The 20,974-nt window shown below is 40.7% G+C and overlaps 1 protein-coding gene across 1 annotated transcript in view; it reads right to left on the bottom strand.

The window, feature by feature from the left end:
* The window catches only part of PRR5 (proline rich 5), a 56,363-nt gene extending 35,646 nt beyond the window's left edge, over nt 1-20,717 (bottom strand). Inside the window, exons 1-3 of the mRNA XM_062592441.1 lie at nt 20,587-20,717; nt 7,752-7,832; nt 316-364 (exon numbers count right to left, since the gene is read on the bottom strand). Coding sequence (XP_062448425.1) covers nt 316-364; nt 7,752-7,832; nt 20,587-20,717 — 261 coding nt within the window. The remainder of the gene's footprint in view (nt 1-315; nt 365-7,751; nt 7,833-20,586) is intronic.
* Between the last annotated feature and the right edge of the window lie 257 nt (nt 20,718-20,974).

Raw genomic sequence — 20,974 nt, 5'->3', positions numbered from 1 at the left:
AGCTAAAAGAAAATGTCTGGAGCCTACAGAAAGACAACAATTTCATACAAAACCCCACTGGCTGCATAAATCTATTCCACTACTTAATTTTTCACTATCTAACTATATATATTCACATATTACATACACATAGAAAAAAAATCAAATCTCATTAGTCCATAAATGACACACAGGGTCTAATGCAGAACACACAAAAATCAGTAGAAATCTTCAACTAATATCAAAGGGCTTGAGATCAGGATTTAGACTGGGTGAAGCAATTTTGTTCCTTGCATATTAAAAAAAAATGAATTAAATGAAAGAACACATGCCTACCTGTAGATATTCAGTAAAAAAGGATCCCAGTTCTGTTTTCAATAATTGCCTGTATTAAAAGGAATAAGAAAAGGATCTATGCAATCAAGAAATTGTATTAATGGTGGAGCACATGGAAAAGGGGAAGTCAGCTACAGCAAAATATTTTCATATGAGTATAGCCTGTCAATAATTCATAACCAGAAACAGAACAAACTGGGTTAAGAATACTAAGCATCTCAGCCAGCATTTCTATGTGTTGAAAAATATCTGCTATGCTTTTAGATGGTTTAGTTGCTCAAATACTCATGAACAGAAAATGAGATTTGACAAAGACAAACCAGGATGCAATCTATTCTACATCTAACATTTTCAAAAACATTAGTTATTCTACTTCTATGCTAGTGTTTAACTGGTGCCTTATGCTCCAAATGTAGGAGAGCTCTTTACACTGTATGCCAATTCATGGGGCTGCACAAACAAATGAGCCTGCGGCTTGTCTTAAATGTGTCCAGAGGTGAATAATCTCTGCCCTACATAACTTTTTAAAAAGGAACTGTGACAAAATGTATACAGAAACTTGAATCATGAGGATATTTTGTGGATTCTGTCACAGATCTGAACCTTGGCCAGTTTTCATGGAAAAGAGTCACAGTCTTCCAGCCAGAATCTGAACCAGATGAAGTTTTGTATGGTTTTAGTGAAAAAGCAAGTGGAAATTTAATAGTTTAGCTCTGTATTTCATGATTCTTCTGCACTAAAATTAAAAACTAATCTGAGAGCAACCCACATGCAACAAATTTCCGACTATCCTCAAATTCAGAAACTGAATTCAACTGCATCTGCAAGCCCCAACAGTGTACCTAGACAAAATACACTGCACTGCTGAAGAGCTGCAGGTCAATTAAATCTCCCATGTTGGATGCTAGATGTTTAGAACTTCTCTGTACTTAGGTCATTATTTATGTGCCTAAATGAGAGCTCAGACCTTATAAAAATTTAGCCTCAGCTGCATTTTCTGAACACTTGCACATCTGGCCTGGAGCTCTTTTTTAAAACCCGCCTCTCTGCGATCATCTCAAGTAGCTGGAGGAAATGAGTTAAAATTCTATTTAAAAGTTATTAAAATTCTGTTTAAAAATTATTAATCTAAATCTAGAATCTATTTATTGAATCTAAAATCTATTTAAATCTAAAACCTAATTATACCTATTCATATTTAAAATGCATGTGTCAATCTATTTAAGATTCACTTCAATTAGGCAATCAAATGTTGTGATCACTTGTGTAGTTATGTAAAATATATACTTAGTATATGTTATCATCTCTCCCTTAGGGTTGTCTTTCAACTAAAAAATAACTAATTAATCATATTATTTAACTAGTAAGCAAATATGTGTCTTGTTTCCAAAGTAGTTCAGCATATCCCTGTGCTTTCTGGAAAAAATCCAGAGGAGTTGGAGTCTGACGTTTATAAACACCACAAGATTCAGCACAGACTCTTGAGATCTTCTGACAGTTCAGGGCAAGGAGAAAAAGGCCACTCTTTAGGAGGACAAAAATACAGTATCTTATTCATTACAGTTAAGAACATGTCCACAGTGATGCTATAGCACCCTGTGACAGAAATAGAAAGTAAACACAAGGAAAGGGGTTTTCAGATTCTGGTAAGCATCTAAATCCTTTTTCTGCTAGAAACCTATTTAATTCAGGCACACTCTATCAGTAACTATCTAGGGACAAAAAGTTTACAAGCCAGCTCAGGCCTGAGCTATAGGCCTCTCATATCTATGCAGGTCCACCGCATGGTGAGACCCCTCAGCAGGCTGGTGCAGCACTTGGGAGAGGACGACCCTTGCAGTGGCCTCAAGGACCAGCCACCTGGAGCCCCAGAGGACCAGCCTCAGCCATATCCATCACAGCCCCTTAGATTAAAATCTTAACCCCCCAGAGATCAATAAACTCTTAAAGCCCTATGGGTGCTCAGAAGCCCCTACTTCAAGGAGTAAATGGGTGTTATAGGCCGATCTTGCCATGCTCACTCATGGTAGGATCCCAGCAGTAAGCCTAAGTCATGGGAAAGTGATGGCACTAAAGTTTTTTCTTCCTTTGAACTTGGAGGGATAAACCTAGTTTTAGGTAAAATGGCAATAAAGTTGCTGTTTTAAAATCTCCTAGAGTTTCCATACAAACAGTTTTCAAATTGTTTGATTTTTTTTTGTCATAAAGTGAAAGATACTTCATGCTCTCAGGCTTTGCTTAAGTTTCTACCCTGTCCTCAAGTTAAGAACTCTTTGAAGCCCTAGACCTACATTCCCCTCAGACTTCAGCAGGTGTTTGCAAATACCTTGCCTTTCTGTACTTCAGATTCTATTGCTAATTCCTGGCATTTACAGTAAGAAACATGAAATAAGGTTCCATTTATCTGCTAACTATCCCTCCAATAAATCAAAAGCCCACCACATTTCCATTTTTCAGCTGTGAATGAACTTAACACCAAACTTGTAGTTAATTATATGCACTGAACTGCATTGCACCAAGCAGCAGTAGAGGTACATTAGCATCTCTGTTTACAGGGTAGAAGAACTGACAGCACAATTAATGTCTCTTGCTTTTTAAATCTCTAATACTACAGATATTTCACACTATCTTAATTAATTTCTAGTCAAATAGTGAGGCCCTCAGGCCACATTAAAACACTAGTGTTTGATGTTTTCAACTGGGTCCAATACACTGCTTGCGTATTTTTTTCATCCTTGACTAATTTCCTTTAACGAAAAACAGTTGTGTTGTCATCTACTCAGTTCTGGATAATTCTGATTACTGAATAACCTTCTCTAGATAGACAGGTATCAATGGTGGAATCTAGGTGAAAATCTGATTAGCGCTAAAAGAGATTTCTGTTCAGATAGGAGTCCAAGCTTTAAGTGCATCTGATTTTGATGACAGTCACTTTGCACTCTTATGAAGCTTGTATCTCATTGATATCAGGCCTTCATTGCCTATTTAATGACTTTATAAATTAAGATGACAATATAAACTCAAATAAAATATGCTAAAATACATCCTGATTTTTTGTATCTTCCTGTTGCTGCTTCTTTAGTTCATTTTGAAATTAGTTCTTGAAACATTATTCAGAACAGAAAGTCTAGTCTAGCACTGTATATATCTGACTTGAACTTTATTACTTATTAGATTATGAAGCAAAATGAGAAGTGATTTTACTGGAATTGAACTCTTGCTCAGAAGAGGAAATGCTAATAAAATGTGCTTTGTTTACATCAAGTCACTACCCTGAAACTCAGAAGAGAGGCAGCTATAAATATGTATTAGCCTTAATGTAGGACATCCTGCTTCATCCGTGTTTCCCTATCCTTCTTTTTCTTCCTTGATTTTCAAGTGGTGTAAATAAATTCTTTAAAGTGACATAGTACATGAAATGAAAAAGTCACCCTCATCCCCGCTACAAGATTATTTCTACAAAACACATAAACCAATACAAGTACTAAACAGAAAGTATATGCAGATAGTTCTTTTATTGTCTGACCTTTGGATTAGCTGCATAGTAAAAGAAGAAAACATTTCAAACCATAATTATAAGCTCCTTCTTGGCCAATCCCCAATTAAATTACACGGTAAGGGCTCAGGAGAAGTTATTTACAGGACAAACACCAGTGACAATCTCAGTTACAAGAGTACCTTTTTCCCTCACCGCCTTACTGGACTCCATTAGCTTTAGCACAGTTATTCAGGATTTATAGCAATATGAGAGAGACTGAAATCACACACTCATTTTTACTGGTAGCAGGGCTTCCCAAACTGCATGTAACCCCATATTTAAGGCCACTTTCTAATGCTAGAGTTGGTGACAAGGGGCATTGGTGTAAATGAGACTGGGTTATTTTTGTTCTACACTGCAGCATTCAGGATATTATGATGAATTCCAAACACAGTGGAGCATTACGTTTTTTGATATATGTTTGCAATTTTAGCTGTAACTATTTGCTTTAGTCCCAGTAATGGCTTTTTTCCCCCTTCTATCTCTGTGTTTGCTGTGTGCTGCATTTTGTGACCTCCTAACAACATCTCTCTTGTGCAAGAGGACACAAATTAAAACTTTGAATTAGACTGTGGAAATTTTTTGACTTAAATGAGGGAGAAGGTAGGACCTATTCAGGGTATTATGATTGCTGTCCTAGTTCTGGCCAGTTCATTTTGCTTCTGTCATTTTGGAAAGGGACAATTCACAGATCATGGGATCAAAGCAAAAAAAAAAAAAAATATATATATATATATATATAAACCTCCTATATACATTTCTACTCCTACAGAATAGCTAGTGATCTCATTATGGCAGTGCTGTATCAAAAAAAAGGAATCACATAAACACATTGTACAGCATACATTTATTTTCTGACTCCCCTGAGGAAAGAGCGGAAGAACAAACGTTCAGAGACGAAGTGGCACCTGTGCTTTTATAAGCTGAAACTAAAGCAGAAGGAAATGGAAATGGTAGTGCAAACATTTGTACCCTCTGATGATTTAATAAATAATCAGTCCATAAATAATCAGAGTACAAAGCCTCTAGATGTATGCTCAGAAAAGGAAATCATATTTGTAAGAATTTGTTTGCGTGCATGCCTGACAGAGAGTAGTTGAATATACATGACATTCACGTGTCAAAATGAAGATGCACAAATATTGCAGACATAACATTATTGCTGAAATACTAACATTTGGTCTGTGAATCAACTTAGATACTCAAGGTTTAGCTATGAAAAGTATCCCAGAATCTGTTCTAGTTGAACTGATGATAAAACAAAATATTTCTGTTATTGTCCTGTAACTGTGGAAAAGAGTACAGCATTAGCCATTTATCTGAACATTTCTACACTCAAATTTTGCTCAGTGGAAATAATGGATGTATGTTTCTTTTTATTTATGCACTTGCTGGAAATATGCATCTAAAATAATCAGAGGAGAAACACAGATTGTTCCACTTCTGAAGTCATATTTCTGAATCCAGTATTTTTGCATTAAGTTTAGCATTAACACAAAGAAACTATTTTGAATAAAATAGCAACAGCAGGTATTTTTGACATCTGTGAAAACAGTAATTCTTGGTTATGTTTTAAATTGCATTTAAGTGAGGAAAAAGGGCTCCAGTTCTAAATAGTCTGGAGTACAAAAAAAGTTAATGCCTGTGGTCAACCACAAAATGTAGCAAGCAGAAGGAATATAGTATTTGAACAGGGATTGTGGCTAGATGTGTGAACAAATATGCTTAAAAAAATACCACTGCTATGGCTTCCTCTTGCGACAGATCTTTCAGCTGTCTCCTCTGTCCTCTTGGCCCACTTACATTTTCTCATTTTTGTTGTTTGCACGAAAAACCATGAAGTGGGACACACACAGAGGTGCTTTAGAAAAGAAAGAAAAAAAAAAACTCCACATAGTCACTGAATGGAAGGACAAGGTGCAGGCAGAGAAAAATTCCTTAACTAATAGCCTGCAACCAGCAAATACAAATGGCTGCTGAAAGCGTCTTGTTGCTTGGCCCAGAGCTGCAGGGACATGACGACAAAAACAACCACCAGTCTCACACATCAGGCTGTATCTTGGCAAGTGCTCATTCATACCATGAGAGTTATGCCTCTAATGCCTTGTTTGTGACAGTAGCTTTCTAGCATGGTCTAGATTTCACAAAACTCAGTCAATTCACTCAGGTATGAGTCATCTGGCATTGTTCTCCCCAAAGCGAAGCAAAATTGAACCATTGACAGAGATAACAACAAAGCAGCATTATCCTCATGCTAAGAACATGAAACAGGCCTGTCATATGGCATCCAGGCCCACCATAAATTGAAAAAAAAAGTCTATTAGCAATCAACTTGCCTGTTGAAAAAGAAAACTGCTGCCTGGTATGTTGCCATAAATTCAACATAACTGTATTATCAAGTGCCATCATTGTGTAAGGTTAAAGCCCATGTGGGTGGGTTTCATTTACCCAGGTAAGTGAAAGCAGGATCTGGGCACAATTCACCAAGAAACATCTATCTTACTTCTATTGTTCGTCCATAAAGACTGCATTTGTCCCTGATGTCAGCAGACAATTCCTTTTCCTCTCCAGTCTCTCATCAGCAGACAAGCATCCTGGGGCAAATACACTGGGCCATGAAATCTCAGCCCAGCACTATAATTTTTTGTCATTCAGATAAAGTTGGAGAATCCTAGATAAGCTTAGAGCAATAATGATCAACCATTATTCCAGTAACTAACTCAAAATGATGGATGCATCATACTGACAGCCATCCAAGAAAAGCTCTTTTTTGTATCTGTCATTTTCTCTCAGCTGAAGAATGACTTTATTTTAATTTAAAAAAGAAAAAGGGAGAGGGGGGAAAGAGAGAGATCACAGGACATATGTCATTTGCCTGGACTTCTCTAAGATATTTCCATAGCTAAAGGAACCAGGTTGGGCTGGCGCTTTCTGGATATCATATGGATTTTGTCAGACTGCCTGGTCCCACCTGCAGTGGGAATAAGGTGTAGGGAAAAGAGAATTACTGAAACTCTTACTTGCAGACAGCTAGGGAACTTATTAAGCTGTCTATCATTTTGAGTGCTGTTTGTTTTCTATAGCTTATTCTTCAAAGTGCTGGGACAAGTTGTCAAAAGCAAACAAGCTACCTTGTCCTTGTCAGTGAGAGAAGTTTAGTAAGTAATAATAAGTGCTCTAATAAGCAGTAATAACTAAAGTGCTATAAAGCCAGATAGCACCTTATTTCTTGGTAAACTTTTTGTTGTATCTATAACTTAAATGACTTTTTCATCATCTTTTTTAGAAAAAACATTCCCATTATATACCTCACTCTCTATTTAGTCTGTTATGAACACCATTTCAGCACCGTATGAGAAAGAACTGGGAACCTAAAGCTGTGTTTTCCAGGTCACTGTGCTGACAAGACAGCTTTATAACATCTCTGGTATATTCTGCCTGCGTGGAAGGAGAAGCTAGACATAAGGGATCCCCAGTCAGGACTTCTTTCTGCATTGTGTCACAGCTTGGAGGCTCTATGTTGTCCAGGGATGCCTCCCAGAGCTAGGCCTAGCAGCTAGGAAAAGCACAGTGGTTTAGGCCTTCATTAATACAGATAAGGAATGAGGTCCAGGTTTTCCCTTCCTTAGTTTTAATTCAGTACTTCAAGAGAGTCTCTAAAATAATCCACTATTCTCACGGCTGAATATCTCCTTTGCAGAAGAAGGAATACAGCTCTTACTACACAGCTAGGTGTTGGCACACCTAAACAACAACTATCCATTAAGGCCCAGTTGACACTATTGGTTGAAACACATACTGCTGTATTGCTGTAAAAAATTTTGAGCGTGAATGCTAGCAAATTGTACTGTGCATGCTGGCAAATAATATTCTGTGCAACTCCAGTGGAGTCACTTACCTCACTCCTTCATTGAGGTTGTAAAGTTCATGGTCTGGGAGACCCTTTCGCTGGAACACTGCTATTACTCCATTATGGATACTGGAAGAGGAAGTTAGGAGACATTAGTATCTGGTCACATTTTAGAAAGGTATCACTTCCAGGATAAGTCAAACAACTCTTTCCAGAGGACTGAAAGACCTTTTTAAAAGTAGTAGGTGATTTCTAGTACCCTACCTCAGATGTCATAAACAGAATTATTCTCTAGAAAATAGATGCCATTTTTGAAAATCAGTTCTTTCTGGTATATTCCAACTTGATAACTTCAAAGGTTGCACAACAGAAATCAGGCACCTCAGAAATTGTAAGCTCATATATTTTAAATAAAAGGGTCAATATAGAAAGAATTAACAACTTCACTATGAGATCCGTGATGACATTCTTAGCCCTGTTGGCATCTGTTTGTTTGAACTATGGTTGCTCGATTTTTTTTTTTTTTTTTTTTGTTGTTTGTTTAACTAGCATATCAGCATTTATCAAGTCTGGACACTACATATAAAGTTTAACCTACAAATATATCATTCCTTTCCTAGGATGTGGTTACTGGAATCTCAAGAATGCTCAGTTTTTTAAAAACTTGAAAGGAAAAAAATGGACAACTTTAAGGCAATTTATTCATTCTTTCATTCATTTCCAAAAGTGAAACAATAGAAAAGGGGTGAACTTTACCACAGAATTGGTTACAAAGCCTGTTTACCATAGCCAGTCATTCATTTCTCAAAGATTTATGTTCTTGCTCTGACTACAGGAAAAGCAAGACTGAGTTAAAAGAACGAGAGGCCTAGAGTTTCTGTAGCAAAGACATTGATAGAGGAGACGACATAGGCATAACGGAGCTCTGTTCCAACCATATGCCATGCTCAAATGCTCCCTTTTCATTTTCATTATCATTTGTAACTGTCCTGTAAGAAGATTTTGCTTAGAGATTGTGATTTTCTGCTGCAGGATTGAGACAAAATTCTCTAGCACAACAGGCAGGGTAAAGTCACATATCCAACACTATTGCTGTGGTGTACAGCCATCAGTTCCTAGGTCACTGAGTAGACAAAAATCTGCCATTGCATGCTGTACAGGGCAGTTGATGTGCTTAGGAGAGATGTCTACCAATCCCCATGAGCTTAACAAAACTGCACCTCAAAGAGTTACTGAAATGAGTAAGTGTTTCAAGATCAAGCTCTGAAATGCTTCTGAAATGCACATGATGTAATGACATAAACCTAAATCACTGAACTTAGTTCTGAGGACAAAGTTAAAGAAATGCCAGTTAAAGGTAAGACCAAATCTGTTCCAGCATTAGGAATTTAAATAGTAGGAGGAAATAGAAGTTTCCTTTCTCTTCTTCAACCTACTGCCATCTTTTATAACTTCACACCATATTTCAGCTTTGACTCCTACAGAAATAAGATTCATGCAGTCCTTCCACCTGTCAATTAATCCCTGATCCTCCACTCAGTTTCTATCACATTTGACTACAGACTTGAAGACCCAAAAATATCAGGTTCTTTCAAGTCTCTGCTAGGGTAGAAGTCCTCTTTAGTGATTCTACCAAGAACATACTGCAGGGTGAGCTCAATCTTTATTGGACATCCACACAGCTATTTAGCTCTCAGGCACTAATATACGAGAAAGCAACTTTATCAGCTCTGCTGCTCATAGAAATAGAAGTACTATGCAGTTTCTTCATCTTCTTCTTCTTCTTCTTTTTTTTTTTTTTTTTTTTTTTACTAAAATGACCATTCTTACCAAGTTACTTAATTATTTCTGTCTGCCTTAATTACCCCACATGTAAAATAAAGATAATGCTGCTGACTTCTAAAAGGCTTTTTAAAGACCTATTCATGAAAAGCATAATAAAGTGATGAGTACTAGTATGATTATCAACAGCAGTACTAATACCATGCCATCATTGTGCTAATGGGGGGGGGGGGGGCTCTTCAAACTGTCAGCACTTTATCCTTCTTCCCTAACAATTCTACCAACTACAAAGGGAAAATACAACTTTCAGGATGTGACTCTTCCTGTTTAACATTGCACCTGAGACTGGGAGATGGCGTCTTAGGGCTTATCCAAAACACACAGGGGAGAACTCTTGCTCTGCCCAATCCTCCTCCATCCGATCTGCACAGCACCTCCCACTCTGGCACTGCTGCACCCAGCATAAGCACAGAATAGCAACAACGAGCCACAGAAGGGCACAACTGGGGGCCACCAGTATGAAAGCCATCCCTAGAATATTTAGTGAAGTATCTTCAGAGAACCAAAAGCTACACTATGCAAATCCACCTGGGAGGCTGGTTTTACTGGTGATGCTGCAACACTGTTCTTCCAAGCTCTGCAGTCACCCTTCTCTGATCACACTGTGCTGCAGCCCAGTGAAAAGGAGCAGCAAGTAGCTTTTGAAACCAAAACCAAGCCAGATTTGCCTGTCCTGAAGGTGCCAGGATTTGGGTTTGGACTGTCTTGAGAAGAACAGCCAAAGGTGAGTTTGGCTCAGCAGAAGTGTAATGGAAAAAAGCCAGGTTTCTACTAGCAGAAAAGCTCAGCAGCACTTTCAGATGCATTCAATAGCATTCCGCAAGTCTAACGTATCACCATAGGGTCAGAACAAGACTTGCTATTGCCATCTTAGAGAGGGATTGTATATTGTCTAGTCCTGCAGATGAAAGATATGTTTAATAGGTATGGTAGGAGTTGGGGACAATCCTCGACATCTTGCTAGCATTTTCCGAATATTGGCTTCAGTGACTATAGAGTAAATCTCCCTCCATGTTACAAAAATGTGCTTCAACAGTAAGCCTGAGGGGGCTGCAGTGCTCCTCAACAGATTGGGTGCTAAAAAACTGTCAAGCAACATTAACAGGACCATCCACATCTGAATGGTGTTGTCTGAAGATAACAGAGGGAAACTTGGCACTGTGGAGAAAGCCAAGAGAAGAGCAAGAGAACACGATGACTATGGAGTCGAAGTCCCCAAAATATCAAGTTCTTTTAAGTTTCAGTTGGAGTAGAAGGCGGCCCTTTCAGTGACTTCATGAAGAACATACTGCAGGGTTACATACTTGCTGTCATCTGTGCTCAGCCTGGCAGCGGCGGCCTGAAGTCGGCTCCAGGGCTGGATCCAGCCACACGTAATTGCTCGTTATCACAGAGATGGGCTCTTCTAGCAGGCACTGTGGCAGGAGGCTTTTCAGCATGTGTAGGGACCACAGACACCTACGTTAAACCTTCTCAGGTTCACAGTAAGACAAACCTTTTTAATGCTTGCTGAGAACAGAGCAAAGGGAAGGAAGGTAAAACTGATACTATTCACTTACAGATTAGCAATGCAGATGCAACATTGAACAGTAAAGAGATGCACTGTTTGAAAAGTTCAGCCTCACTCATCTGTAGAGAAACAAAATCAAAAGTGGCTGAAAAGTGGCTGGTGACGGATATGACCCACTGTGGAGAAACGCACAAGCAGATCAAAGTAGAAATCATTATTCTCATCTCTCTTTTGTTCATCCGACAATGTTTTCAAGGTGTTACACACTTCCACACATGCGGTGGTCCCTCTTCCCCCTGTACACTCATGCACACAAACATACACTAATAATCCAACTCAGCATATTTTGGCTGGTTTGAACAGCTACACTCAATTTACAATTATTCCAAAATTAGCAGCTAAATGCCTTGGTATACAGTGAAGCAACTTGGGTGCATTTAACATTATGAGGAATATGTGAAGTATGATTAATGTACTGGATAAAACAAGCAGTCTTTACATGCTCTTCTGATTTGGAAATGAACTTTGCAATGTTCCCTGCCATCCTGCTGCAGAGGATGACTAAATCTCTCCTTGTAGCCAGTCTGCTCCCTCTCTTTCACTCTGGCACTCTTCTAAATGAGGGGGAGGTTTTTCTTTCCAGCTTAACAGGTCCATTATTACTCCTCAGAGAAATAATAGAGAGCTTTTTAAACAAGAGCTAAGGGGGACAGATTGTAAGCACTTAGGTTATTGCCTTTGTAGTAGAGCTGCATCTACTTAAAACATCCTGGTGGGGATCTAATCTGCCTGGGATCTTCTGTGCAGTCAGGGAAAACCTGCCTTGTCCATAATGACAAGCTTTGGCCCTGCTATGTTTGCCAGCTGCCTTTCCTTCCCACCCTGAACAGCAGCACCTTCCTGCCAGGTGCAGCAATGCTGCCCTGGACTGCAGACGGTACAAGAATGTTACAGTGATCTGGTTCACGACACTTGCTCCAGAGGCAACAGAGAGAATTTGGAACCATCGGGATGCTATTGGTGGCAAAAGTTGGTGTCAGCACAGTAAAATGCTTAGCTTAAATCTTCTTAGTTACCTTAAGCTAACCAAAACCCCTTGCTTAAATCAAAACAATACCGTGGTTTCTGTAATGAGTGTTTGTTCAAAAGGGTTTAGTCAGAATGGTACAACTTGTTGTACCATAAGTAAGCCTTAGTTGCTGCTTACACACAGAAGTCCTGCAAGACACCTGAGATGGGTGGATCTCCTTTATTTATGCCTGCCACCAGCCTCCACCGAGGCTCAAGTCATAATGTATGTAATTAAACTTATACTTCAGTAGTTCAACCTAAATTGCAAACGCTTTATAAACTCTCTTCTGTAACTGTTTTACAACATGAAAGTTAATAAAGGGTGCACTCATACACTGGTATTACTATGACCATCTTGTCTGTAGTCGCTGTGTGTGTAAATGTGTGATCACAGGCACAAGAACAAAGCAGAGCAGAGGACGCAAAAAGAGCCCAGAAGGGATCAGAAAAAAAAATTTGATCCTGAACTGCCCATGCTGAGTACTAAGTAGGGCAACAACCTCCAATAGAGATCAGACCCCAGACTATTTTATTTACAGGGTTATGAATGCTTTTGGTTTACTGTTTTGTTCCAGTAGGCACATATTCCAAGGAAATGTGAAAGATGTAACCTTCTGCTCTTGTAGCACTGCACTTTCTTCTGCTTAAAGAAATAACCAATTTCTAATGTCCCCACTAAGTATTTTCTGGTGGGATAAGAAGCACATAGAAGCTCTGTGTGTCTGAGCAGTGCACATTTGAAACAGTATCTAGTCTGCAGTCTCAAACTGCAAGAGAACGCATATCATAGAATCACAGAATAAGTACGGTTGGAAACGACCTCTGGAGGCCATCTAGTCCAGTTCTCCGCTCTCTGCAGGGCCACGTAGAGCATGTTAGACAGGGTTGCATCCAGGCGGGCCTTCTAGATCTCCAGAGAAGGAGAACCCACAACCTCTCTCGGCAACCTGGTCCAGTGCTCAGTCACTCTCACAGTGAAGAAATTCCCCCTCACATTCAGGTGGAACTTCTTGTGGTTCAGTTTCTGCCCATTGCCTCTTGTCCTGTCACACAGGACAACTGAAAAGAGTTTGTCCTCATCCCCTTGACACCCTCCCTTCAGGTACTTACACACATTGATAAGATCCCCCCGCAGTCTTCTCTTCCCCAGGCTGAAGAGGCCCAGCTCTCACAGCCGCTCCTCAGAGGGTAGGTGCTCCAGCCCTCTGGTCATCTTCATAGCCTACCCTGGACTCTCTCCAGTAGCTCCATGTCTCTCTTGTAGTGGGGAGCCCAGAACTGGATGCAGTACACGAGATGTGGCCTCACCAGGGCTGAGTAGAGGGGCAGGATCACCTCCCTCCACCTGCTGGCAACACTCTTCCTAATGCACCCCAGGATACCATTGGCCTTCCTGGCCACCAGGGCACATTGCTGGCTCATGGTCAATCTGTCATCCACCAGCACTCCCAGGATGTTCTCTGCAGAGCTGCTCTCCCGAAGGTCAGCCCCCACCTTGTACTTGTGCCTACTAGGTTATTTCTCCCTAGGTGCAGGACCCTGCTCTTGCCCTTGTTGAACCTCATGTGGTTCTCCCCACCCAGCTATCCAGCCTGTCCAGGTCTCTCTGAATGGCTGCACAGCCCTCAGGTGTTATCAGCCACTCCTCCCAGCTTGGTATCACCAGCAAACTTGCTGAGGAGGCACTCTGTCCCCTCATCCATGCCATTGATGAAAAAGTTGAACAGGATGGGACCCAGGACTGAGCCCTGGGGGACTCCACTAGCCACAGGCCTCCAACTGGACTCCATGCCACTGAGGTCAACCCTCTGAGCTCTGCCTTTCAGCCAGTTCTCAATCCACCTCACCATCCACTTGTCTAACCCACGCTTCCTGAGCTTATCTAGGAGGATGTTATGGGAGATGGTGTCAAAAGCCTTCCTGAAGTCAAGGTACACAACGTCCACTGCTCTCCCCTCATCTACCCAGCCAGTCATGCCATCATAGAAGGCTATCAGATTGGTTAAGCAGGATTTCCCCTTGATGAATCCATGCTGGCTACTCCTGATCACCTTCATTTCCTCCATATGCCTGGAGATGACATCCAGAATGAGCTGTTCCATCACCCTTCTGGGGATGGAGGTGAGGCTGACTGGCCTGTAGTTGCCTGGGTCCTCCTTCTTGCCCTTGAGTTTTAGGATTATGGTATTTCTTGAAGGCATAGTATTAATTAATCAGCTGGTAAAAAAAATCAAGGTGAATTGCTGTGGTAGTATCACTTAACCTGAGTTCAAGCATTAGGATACTTTGTGCAGATATTTTGCGCAGATACCCTTTTGTATGAATGTAAGCCATGGGTCATTCTTGGTCTGAAGACCATGGCTGGTATGCACAGGAAGAAAATGTGTGGAGAAACCAGCAGCGGGGCAGAAAGAAGCCTAGGAAGAAGCAAGGGTCAGTGGGTGGGCAGGGTTCTTTCTTAGATACTGAAAGAGAGAAGAATAGCAGAAGTAGGCTGTCGGTAGAGGTGGAAATCAGGCCTGGAGAACTGCAAAGACAAGTTTTGAATAGAAAATGAAAGTCTATGAAAACTTAAGAACTTAGTAGAATTGTGTCAGCTTTACCAGTAATTCAATTCTGAAGAAAAAAAAAGATAAAAAATATTTTGATAATTAATTATCATATTTTTGTCCTTAGAATTAAGACAAATTGTGAGACGACTCCAGCAATGTATTGTACTTGTTGCCACAGATTGCAGTTGACTGTCAAAAGAAAACAAACCATAAACAAGAAGGTATATGAATTCCTAACATTAAAAAACTATCCAGAGGAATATGTCATTTCAGCTAACTCTTTGGAGAGACTATTCATTCTGCATTTGCCTAACTCCTTAGAGAAGAACAAGGCTGTGAGACTTGCTCATCTGTAACCCAAAATGTGAGGAACAGCTATAGCTAAACAGCAGCACAGCCTTCCCCCATGCACAGGGATCTGGAAGGGAAGCAGGAAGGATCTGGAAGGTGTAAATCTCCAAAGCACAAAGTTTGATTCTGCCAACACTCCCAGCACCGTATGAGTGCCAAGACCAAGAGGGTGGGGTTTATTATGATGATTTTTATACAATACAAAGCCACCGCCTGACTCACCTGATATCACCAAAACATAGATTTCACTTGGGTTTCTAACTGACCACCCAGATGCCACTGCTTTTTTAAGTGGGAGAGTGTCTCCCTCTGGTATTTAAGTGTCATCCTTGTTCTTCCACTGACATTTCTAAGAGACTGAGGAGGAAAACTATTATGATTAAAGCACTGTTTTCTGTTAGTTCAGAAAGAGTTTGCTCATAGAGTTGAGGACCAACTGCAAAATTGGGGTCACAAGTCTCTGTCTGAATTTGGACCATCTATTTGCTTTGACCATGGTCATGGTCCTCTCAGTTTGTTATTTCCTGACAAAGCAGGTGGCATGACCCATGTTTTTGTTTGTGCACAGACTGCAGGTAATTTTTGTTCTCTAAATCAGTCAGTACCTTCATATGCAAACAGCATGGGTGAAAATACCACAGCATTTTGTTTACTGTTTGCAAATTCTCCTGTTTAAAGAGCTCCAAGCAAACAGTCAGTGAGCAAAAACAATACTGTATGAATAACCATACACTACTAGTACAGCATTGTTAAAGGGCAACATTTTCAAAAGGGACTAAGTGACTTAGGACTCATCTTACCTTGGACAGTTATTGGAATAGCTAATGTATCAATAATTAACCTGATATACTTCCATCTAAGCCTTCTTGAAGACACTCTTGTTCCAGAATAAAAGTCCATCTTTCTGAATTAGCTTAATTCAGTTTGGTAAACCCCATTTTCAGAACTGATCACAGCTGGTGGGATCCCACAGGCTTTCTGTGAGGCCCTGCCCATTTCAAAATTAGATCTCAGCTTCTAATTCCCTTTCATCTCTGAAATTTCTAGTCAAAGTAAAATGATCTGCAAAGAAGGATAGGCTGCAATTATACACTGGATCATGCATGTGAAAATACACCAGCCTGCCAAACTCAAAGCCTTCAAAGCATTTCAGAGACATTAATTCACTAACTTCACCAAATATAAAGACTGTTGTTGCATACGAAAAGGTTGAGGCAGGTGAAGGGACTTCCCTAAGGTGTTCCAAGGAGTTAATGCCTCTGTGCAGTGTAGGACTCGGGAGATTTTCACTTCCAATTATAGCTGTACCCAAGCAAGTACAGATATGTCTGGAGGGCTAAGGAGTAATTCTTTCTCCTCTCCCTGCTTTCTGTTACTGTAGTCCAGGCTAGCACAGGCTCCGTGCACAGTGGTAGCTGCCAGCTGTGAAGTCCCTTCATTTCTCTACACTGCCCTTCCTCCCCACCCTGCAGTGCAGCTGGGTCTGTCCCTCACTCACACTAAATCCTGCAAAGAGGGCTGCAATTAAAAAGCCAAAAAGCAAAAGCTGGTCCACAGGCAGCCAGAGATATCTCTAAGCAAACACTAAATATTGGAAATGAGAACATTTCTAATAGTAGAAGTATTAGATAAATATGCTGGTCTGGAATGTTTTCTCCATTAGGAAAGCCTTACTGTGATCTGAACAAACATTCATTTTTAATTAGAAGACGAAATATGGTTCTCATGACTGTAAAAATTAATTTATAGCAAGCTATTGTGCCTATTACAACCCTGTAAAAATTAACCCAAACTATAAAACTCTTTCCGATTCCATATGTCTCCTCAGATTTACTGCTGATCTACTAATATAACAGGCCTTTCAGATTTATTTTCTTTGCCTTTTCTTTGCTATCTCCTACTCCTTCACATTTCTATGAGTCTTCTTCTTTTCTTACACCAAAAAGGATGTAAGTGCCATTTGCTAGAGGCTTTCCCACAGCAGACCTCCGACGGTATCAAGCCCTGATTAGGCAGTCTGCGCTAGTTTAGGCACAATGAAAACCTCTCGATGGATTTTATTTGCCCTGAGAGGGGCCCCTCTGGCTAGCAAGCTAAAGATTATAAACCCTAGGTTTCTTGGCCCGATTGGTTTAGTCAGCATTCAGCCCTCATCTTTTGCCTGAAGCAGGACAGAAAAAGAAAAAGGAATCAAAGACAATGTTAGTGAAAAAATTTAAGCTATTTTAATCCAATGCAAATTCTGTGAGCTGTAATGAAACTGTATTGTTCCACTGGGTTGCTCTTTGGGGCTGGTTAAATTGCATTGCTGGTGAATTGGGTGTATAGAGCTTTTGGAGTTCATGGGAGAGCAAACTCAGAAGAAGTCATGCTACAAAGTCTAATTTGCATAACAGCAGGCAGCCATGGGCACCCGATTTCCCTTTGATCTAACAGTTTCAAGAAGTTTTGCAGCATTTTAGCTTTGAGGTGAAAGAAAGTTGTCAGGGAGGAAGAAACCTTCCTCGCTAGGAACAAACACTATGTGTCCCGTGCAAATTGAGCCCTGCTGTCAGGCTCCTGCCGTTTGCTCTCCTGCAGTCTCAGAAAGCAACATGCACCCAAGCAGTCATAGGGTTGAGACCAGTCTAAGCATTGATGGAGGGGACATCACCAGGCAGCCAGATGGCAGTTATCAAGCCAGCAGTGAGCTCACAGAAACAGAGCAGCTCTCTGCAGAAGGTCCGGTCCCACTGGCAAAGCTCCTGCTTGGCAGAGTTTGCACATTGGCCTCAGCAAGGCCGAGGCACCCTTCTCTCCACCTCCAATCCACCTCCAAGGACTGACTTTCTCAGCAGTCCCATGTGGGGCTGGGTCTGCCAAGGGATTGTATTTTACCTTTCCCCGCATCAATTTTGATTAACTTGGTTCAAAGCCTCTTTCAAAAGCAGATGCATATGCACCACACCCAGGCACAGCTGCTAACATTAAGTAAGAAACCAACAGTACATTTAAATATAGAACAGCCAGGCTTGGTGAGAGGGAAGAGCGCTTCTGGTGTATTTTGACTTCCTTCATCAGCAAGAATGCTCACTATTCCACAGAATGAAACAACACAAATGATTCTTTTGTATGTAAGCTCAAATATTTCCACAAATCAAAATACAGCATGCTACTCCTTCGTTGGGACAAGTGTTTTAATTTTATGGGGTGCGGGGAGGAAGGGGAACCATTTCATAGCCTAATATTTTCAAAACTCAACAGAATTTTCTAGTGAGTCCAAGTTTAAAAGCCCAGTTTGGGATTTTGATATTTGGCTCTCTCAAGGAGAGCAAAGACCAACTCTCTGAGTATTAAGCCCTGTTACACATGCCAGAATGGGCACACACTGGTCATAGGTGGAAGCTACAATAGACAACTTCTTAGTCCAACTAATCTAGTATCATTTAATCCCTGGTTTTCCAGAGTATAAATTCAAATTTTACAGCCTGTAGAATACCTAAGATTCTTAAAGCCAAGAAAGGTTATGAGCCTTTCTATGTCTGAAAGAAGAAGTACCCTCATTCTCTGTTCCCCTCTGGGGAAAGCCTCGTGCTATTAAGTAAGAAAGAAAGGGTTTTCATTTAGTCCATGCAGCACAGCTCTTTTATAATCCACGTTACTCATCACAGCTTTGGGAAACAGCTAGCGCAGGCATGCAGATGCCCTCTCATGCACTTGCCGACTCGGGTGGCTCAGGCTCCGTGCCCTCTGGCAGCAGCTCTGTGAGAGTTTCCCTACAGATTTCAGAGGCATGTGCCACAGGACTATGGGGATGGCAGTGCCAGCAGTGCCCAAGGGACAGGCCAGTCATGGCAAGAAAGAAAGGTTAGGCTCGAGTTCACACAAAACGGTGACAAGATTACTCACGGACACTTATTTCAGTAATACGTGATGTCACACAAATGATGTTAATCATTTTGATGAAATGCACATACAAGAAATAAACTGACAGAAAACCACTTTTGGCCAGGACTATACCTGTCACGTCCAAACTAAAAACAACAAATTCTCCTTTTTCCCCAACTCACTTAATAAAAACTCTCTAATTTGACTTTCCTTGCAATATACCAGTTAAAAGAGGAACATTTACTGCTTCCAAATGAGGACTTCTTCCAACTTGTCCCTGCACGTGGAACCTCCTGCCACCATGCCTGGCACTGACCCTATTCCTTCCCCATTCAAATCTGTGCTGACAACTCACTTCCCCACAAGACCTGGAAACGCTAATCCCTGCCAATAAAAGCTGTCAGCACACCATTCTGAAAAACCTTTGAGGATCACACTCTGTCACCTTGGCTCACACCAAGTAGTATCTTATTCCCTGCTGATTCCAGTGGGGCTACTGGCCAAGTGAGGAACTAACTGACATGAGCCAAGACAGCAAAGATATCTAGCCTTTAATTAGCACTACCATGCAGACCTCTGCAGCATCCTTGGGTTATTTAAATAGCAGGATACTCCCAGCAGAAACTCTTTTTCTTTCATGACTAGAATAGTTTCAGCGCTTAGTGTGCTGCTGGCATTCAACAAATAATTCATAATAAAGGCATGAGTGTACAAATACTGAGGTGAGAGGGACAGAAGATGTAATTTTTTGTTTTGTTTTGTTTTTTGCTCAGAGCTGAGATACTTTTAATAAGCACATCTATAATTAACTGATATTTTTCTTCCTAGAAGTGGATCTCCAAACAATTATAAACATTATGGATGACACTTTCCAAGCCAGGCAATCCAGCAAATGACATTTCATTTTTCAAAAGGACAAAAGAATATAATTCCCAATGACTTAGAGAAGACTTAGACTTATCTTTAAAAGATGAATGTCACAGAAAAGGTCATTAAGATGCTTTCTGGATTTCTACTGTAAGTGAAACATTCATTGATTTTCCTGTTTTGTTTGGGTTTCTTTGTTGTTTTTGTCAAACATTAATAGAATTCAAATTTATAAACAAGGTAAAGAAAACCATCACGGATTATTCTTCCTCATCTAAACACACACGAATATATTTACATTAATGTGAGTAAACTGAATAGGCTTTGTCATATCTGGATCAACAAACAGCTATATATATGTGTGTGTGTGTGTGTGTGTAGCTATAGATAATTCATATACCGTTTAACTCTTTAACTATATCTATCTTTTTTTTCTTCACTAAAACAAAGCAAATAAATCTTGAATGAAAACATCCAGAATGAGGCAAAGATGTAATTGTGGCTGGCTCCTTTGAAACAAGCCCTTGTCCATCACAACGAAGAGCCAGCTGAGCTATCTGCAGGAAACTGTTTTCTATCAGCCTTCTGAGAAAGGTTAACAGCGACTTGAAAAAAGCCGCTTGTGTCTTTTCCTGAGTGTGTATTCTGGTAGGTGTAACAGATGATTGCCGCAGAAGCCCGCAGTACTGTAACATTCTCAAGCCAGGAACAAACCACCCTAGACCATGAAGCTGAGCGAGAGGATACCTGTGCATTAATCGCGCCAGCTGCTACGGAGAGCTGGGAGGCTCCAGGGGAGTAAGTACACGGTGCAAGACCTTACCTGTTCCAGGTAGCGTTGGAGCAGGCCCGTCGCTGCTGGGTCCCCCGCTCATCCAAGGCTGCCTGCTCTCTCTTGCCCAGATCACTGAGGCTGGGCGAACTCATGAACTTCAACCTGCGAAGAGTCCTCATGGTCAAATGTGTGTTTGCGAGTGGCAGCTACAGATACACCATCCTTTTTACACACACACACACGCAGCCGGAGCAGCAGCAGCAATGCGAGCAGTTCTCTCCGTTTGCTGTTCAAAAAAGAAACTTAAAAAAAAAAGAAGAGAGAACCAGTCTCTACGGAGCACACCTCTGCCAGCAAGAAAACAAACCTTTAATCAGATCAACTCTGACGTCATAAGCTGTGGTTAATAATTTCTCCAGTCCTTTTAAAAAATAAA

Source organism: Rhea pennata, chromosome 1 (assembly GCF_028389875.1).
Source record: "Rhea pennata isolate bPtePen1 chromosome 1, bPtePen1.pri, whole genome shotgun sequence".
In the NCBI taxonomy this organism is placed as follows: domain Eukaryota; kingdom Metazoa; phylum Chordata; class Aves; order Rheiformes; family Rheidae; genus Rhea; species Rhea pennata.
Note: the sequence above shows the minus strand (reverse complement) of the source record. Positions and strands in the feature narration are given on the sequence as shown.